General features: G+C 42.2%; 1 protein-coding gene across 4 annotated transcripts in view; it reads right to left on the minus strand.

The window, feature by feature from the left end:
• PPP2R2C (protein phosphatase 2 regulatory subunit Bgamma) overlaps positions 1-2,000 on the minus strand; it is a 142,456-nt gene extending 140,456 nt beyond the window's left edge. For all 4 annotated transcript variants that reach the window (XM_053255585.1, XM_053255587.1, XM_053255586.1 and 1 more), the window contains exon 1: positions 1,467-2,000. In XM_053255585.1, the coding sequence (XP_053111560.1) occupies positions 1,467-1,536 (70 nt within the window). In that variant the 5' untranslated portion in view covers positions 1,537-2,000. The remainder of the gene's footprint in view (positions 1-1,466) is intronic.
• Positions 2,001-6,000: the final 4,000 nt, after the last annotated feature.

Here is a 6,000-nt window from a genome sequence, read left to right on the forward strand (position 1 = left end):
AAGAAGCAGCTTCTTCAGGCCTGTTTTGTCGTAGAACAATAATAGTAAGTCACAATACTACTAACAGTAAACGGGGCTTTGGGCAAAGGAGAAGGGGGCCATTAGCCTTCAAAGGTACTCCTGCAGGAAGGTGACTAAACTTCAAAAATAAATGCAGTTACAATGTGAGCCACTCGAGTATGAGTCAGCAGTATGCTCAGCAAAATGAAAAAGGAGGGTCAACATCATCCACTTTGAGGGGATGATGAGATATATTCTCACATATATTAAAAAGGTACTGCAACTGGGCAAACTATTTTCTCCCTCCAGGTGATAATTGTTGAGGACACCAAATGCTACCCTAGGCTCTTGCAGCAGAGTTCAGTATTTATTTAAACTACAGCTGCCCTCTGTTCAAGCCTGTATGTCAAAATGAACATCCTGCAATTGTCATGCTGCACATTTTGGCCATCCTTCACACCTTGTGAAAAATGACCTCACCAGCTGTTTTAAAATATTTTTACATTTAAAAAAAATCTGACATGAATACAAGATCAAAAGCATACAGACACAAAAATACATACAACAAAATGGAACATGAAAGCAGAAGCAACCTTGGAGGCTATACCATCAATATGACTGTTCTGACTGATCAAGCAGTGACTAGTTTTTCCTCCCCAAATCAGCTTTGCATTTCTAATACTCCTGCTGTTTCACACTCCTAGAAAAATGGAGATCAACAATAATCAACCATGGGGCTTTGTGATGAAATTTCTGGAGGCAGCATGATAAAATGCCATCCTAGTTGGCCACGCACATTCATCACTGCTATAGCAACAGCACATTACATTGTGTAACACACAACTACCTATTTGGGAAGTTCACATCACGAATCACACAGGCAGGCTGATGAACTTGCCTATTTTAAAACCACCTTTCCTGTAACATACTGTGAAGCTGCATAGTACTCTGGACACAAGACTTGCTTGCCTTACGAATAGATTTGATCACTATAGAGCTCTTAACATCCATGCCAGTTACAGGGACAGTCTTTTTCTATAACAACATTCAGGCAAACAGACATGAGACACAGACTCAAGAGGCAAGCCCCGTCTTTTAGATCTAGGAGAAGGTAAAGATGTTTCCATAAATGTATTGCTTAAGCTCAACAGAGCAAATTATATGATCTCATGCAAGTTATCTGCTAGTCCTGCAGTACCAGCTACTCACATTCCTCACAACAAGCTAATCAAAGTGTCCCATTTATTTCAGCTTTTTACAAGAGCCTGACAAATTTCCTTGAATGTTTAGCAAAGCCAAAGAAACCCAATTGTATCTGCTATACCCCAAAATGGGTTTTCCTTATATTTAACAGATCCAAGCAAGTGGGTGGTTTTTTTTTTTTTGTTTTGTTTTTTTTTTGTGGAGGGGCTTAGAATGCCCCAGCAATCAAAGCAGGAGATCAATTATGCCAGCATCTGTATTACCTTCAGTCACATAGTTGTGGTCTCGAAGAAAGCTGTGGTTAATTTTCCGTGTGTCTGTGTCCTCGCCCATTTACAGCAGGGTTACTCAGCATGCCTATCCGCAGTGGACTGATAGAATCAGCAGAGGTCGTCACAAGAACACCATCCATGCTGCCGCTGCCTAGCAGAGGCAAAAAACAAACTGGGATACGGTGTACAGCATAATGAGAGCTGGTGATGTAGCACAGATCTAATACAGAATGATCGTTGCTGGGAGAGAGAGAGCAGGCTCAAGAACAGCTCCAAAAATTCACAATGCAAAAAAGCCCAAACACAAGAAGGGCCCAAGATAGAGAGGAAAAAGGCACTCCTCCTTTGGTAAAATGATTTCGCCAAATGCTCCTTAAACAAGCCCCTGTGAGCAGAGCCTGCTCCAAAAGCCTGCTGCTGAGGAATCTTGCTGGATGTGAAGAAAGTGGCAGGCAGCAGACTGCAGCAAATGCTGCCTGGTAGAAGCTCAGCGATCACCGTTGCAGCTACTGCTGTCAACTGCCTGTGCTGTATCCAAGCAAGCCCCTCCCAGCCAGTCTCTCGTTATCCAACCAGGCAAGATTTGCATGGAAGTAAAACTGAAAAATGAGAATGCAGGTAATTATTTCAGCAATTCTACCTGGAAGCCAAGGCCTAACATTTAAGGAAGAGGAGAGGGAAAATGTCAGGATGAGTTGCATATGTTCTGTGCTTTCATGGCTCTGGACAATCCTTTCATAAGAAGCAAAAGTAAATTATATCATTCAGGAAGATGCTTTATTAAAAAAAAAAAAAACACCCACTGAATCAGACATATACAGCATATGCAAAATGAAGTGCTCAAGGTTGTCCAGTTTTAGAATGAGATTAATCTTATAACTTAGCCTTGCTAATTGTTTTCTTTTGTGGTTTCATTTTCCTCATTGAAATCTTGGATTTCTTAAGTCATCAGGCTACTTAAGCAGGGGCAAACAGATGTAGGTTCTCACTATATGTCAACAGAAGTGAAATAATTTCTTTATGACAACATGAGGATATATTTTGTTATTCCCCCACCTTCCAACAAAAGAATAAAAGAGATAAGCCTCCAGTGGAATCAAAGAAATATCTACTTTCACGTGGCCCAGTTGTACCAACCGTGAGAGAGATGGCTGATTTTACCGAAGAGCTATCCACTGAAGTCACTGGTACTATCTACAGTTGTCATTTTCATGGCTAGTACCAGTGATTTCAGCACACAACTTAATGTTTGCAGCAAGCAGTTTGCCGTCAGTGACAGATATAGAGGACTGAGTGCAAGGATGGTTACCTATGCAACTGATCCAATGCATGTGTACTCAGAAAAATATTCCTTTGCATTGGATATATGAAGCTGCCCTATACTGGATCAGACCATTCATCCATCTCAGTATTGTCTACACTGATTGGCGGCAACTCTCCAGGTTTTTGGAAAGGGGTCCCGGCCAGTGGTCCCTCTCATTTTTTCCATCTCTGTGCAGAATGAGTTTTGTTCTGGGCGGCAGTATCAAGGCACTGTGTGCGCACATGCATTCAGAGTAGGGCCTTGCCTTCCTTATTCAACCTGAGCGGGATCTATAATTGACTGAGTGGACATCAGAAAACTTGTGAGCATGTGCATGTGCGCATGCCTTAGAGGGAACAGGGGTCCCGGCGCTGCCTAAAAATGCCAATGATTGAATTTGTGACTTGTAGGGGAAGAATGGCAGTTCAGTCCCCAAAAAGCAAAACAAAACCAGTTTGGTGAGAAAGCAGCAAAGCAAGAGGTCTTGAGACAGTTCTTTAGTACTGAAGAACTACAAGGATTTATTTAAAGAAAAGGTTAAAAACAAATGTGAAAAAAGCCTGCAGCTTAATTTCAGCTGTAGCTCATGGCTGAAGAGAGAGACCAAAACAAACAGCCATCTCTGGAGAGACAAAATGGAGACTAACACTGGAAGAACAAAGAGGGGAAGAGTCCAGCTCTTTTATCCATGACCCTAAAACCCTTCCGCCCAGTGGTCACTATGAGATATTGCAGCTGAGAGCTGATGCTGCCGGGGTCGTAGGTCCAACAGGACTTTCTATGTACAAAGCATGTGCTCTACCACGGAGTTATGCCGCCCCCCCGCCCCCCCCCCTTTGGCTCCACAGCATTCAAAAGGCAGTGTGGAGCACAGCCACATCTGCTGGTAAACCAGTCACTCTGTTCCACCTGTTGCTACTGCTGGCCAAACACTTAATGACTCCTTTTTGTAGAATATGAAATTGCAGATGGAATTCCAGTGCAGGTCTCTACAATGGATATTCCGAGTACTCTCTTGATGACTATATTATCTTCCACAGGTGGCTCTTGAAAATTAGATATCAAGAGAATTGCCAGTGGGAGAGAGGGAAGTGGGGCTGAGGCATGCAGAATGGAAGAGCACCTAGATAACAATAACACCCTTCCACTGTTAGGTCAGTGATATTCCTTGGGAATCCTTTGGGGAACCTTCTATATTATTTTTAAAGGACAGTACAAAATATAGCAACCTATGTTTTAACCACAGTCGCAAAGCATTCTTCTAATGATATATTTTTATATCTGTCACCTACATATGTTATTGACAATGTCTGGAAACCATTTCATAAGTGCCCAAAGTATGATGACAAGTAAGCTCTGAGTAATAAAATTGTGGGACATTATTATTCCTAAATAGCCAAAAATGTAGGGAGAAAGTTAGTATTCTGAACAGATTTCATATTCCCTGCAACATTTTCATCACATATCTTATTTTTTAATGAAAACAGTTGAAATCCTAGAATCCATCACTAGGAACAGTCTGCTGTTGGATCTTATTCAGATAGCAGGAATTCACATCTCACTGCCTAGCCGTGTCATGCTACCTTCTCAGTGCTGGATTTAGGCACAAGCTAAGTAAGCTACAGTTTAGGGCCTCACATTCTGAGGAGCACTTGAATACCAACAAGTTGTTCTAGTAAGAACTAATCAATCCACTTTCCTTTCATTGTCTCTACAAATGGACTAAATTTGGTTCAAATCGAGGTCCACAAGTTAGATCTCTTGCACCTCAAATGTTCATGCATCCACCATTTTGGATTGGGGTGGATGACATCACTACAAATTACACCATTGAGGTGTCCCTGTGTGTCACTCACTACAACTGTACCAAATTTGGTTCAGATCTATTAGTTAGTCCTCAGGTTAGTGCATTTGCACCTCAAAAGTTCACACATCCACCATCTTGGATCGGGGTGGATGACATCATCACAAACAACACCATTGGGGCATCCCAATGTGTCCATATGGCTGTAGCAAATTTGGTTCAAATTGGTTAAACTCCCCACAAGTTAGTGCACTTGCACCTCAAAAGTTTACGTATCCACCATCTTGAACTGGGTTGAATGAGATCTTCACAATTTACACCGCTGAGGTGTCCCTATAGCTGTAGCAAATTTGGTTAAAATTGGTTAAGCAATCCAGAAATTAGCCCACTTGTGCCTCAAAGGTTTACGCGTACACCAACTTGAATCGGGGTGGATGACATCATTACAAGCTACGCTGTTGAGGTGTTCTTATGTGTCCCTACAACTGTACCCGATTTGATTCATATTGGTCCATGCATTGCCAAGTTGATAGCGGCAGGGGACACACACGGGGACACACACGGAATGCCAGGTGATCTCATAAGCCTACTGGAAAGTGAGCTAAAAATGACAAAATTTCAAATGTTTTACATAATTGGTTGAAAAATAAAGGAGAAGGGGGGGAAATGACTCTAAAACAGACTTTGAGTTCATTAACACATGCGGAAACTGTGTTCTAGCCATGTTTGAGAGCTGTGTGTTCTCCCAATTTTCGGTTGTGTGGAAGCAAGGCAAGAGGAAAACCTGGGTAGAAGTGATTGTGTGGAAGCAAAGTAGGAGGAAAAGCCAGGTTTTCCCCCTAACTTGCTTCCACACAATCACTTCTTCCCAGGTGTTCCTCTTACCTTGTTTCTGTTGGGAATTCTCTCTGGTAGGAGAAACCCTTTTTCATTATAGTAGAGTGCACAGAGGCACAACACAGCGGAATTTAGTTAGGCATGAGTGTATGCTGAGAGTAAAGTAACTTGGAGCCAGTTCATCGTTTCAAATCAATATAAATGGTATTTATTAGAGAACTCCATTCTAGATAGGAAAGTGAGGAGTTAGGATCTCTAATCTATCTATCTAGCTGGATGCAGATGGATTCTTCATCTATGCACACATGGTGCAGGGGAGAGGAGCTTGCATGTTGTAAGGTAGAAGGAAGGGAAGAGAAGGGAGAGAGGAAAGAAGTGGCTGGAAGGAAGGAAGTGTCCCTGAGAGTAGCAATCTACATTCCAAAGGGATAGTGTCAGGATAGTAGAGAAGGGATGACCAATGTCTTGACCCTCTAGCCCTCTGACTCACTAGTCTGTCCTCCTATGTCATTGAGACAAGAGACAGCGTATAGTCCTTCACTTCCAACAGTTTCAACACAACTGAAAATTGAGAACACACA

The sequence above is a fragment of the Hemicordylus capensis genome, chromosome 5 (genome assembly GCF_027244095.1).
Source record: "Hemicordylus capensis ecotype Gifberg chromosome 5, rHemCap1.1.pri, whole genome shotgun sequence".
Lineage (NCBI taxonomy): Eukaryota > Metazoa > Chordata > Lepidosauria > Squamata > Cordylidae > Hemicordylus > Hemicordylus capensis.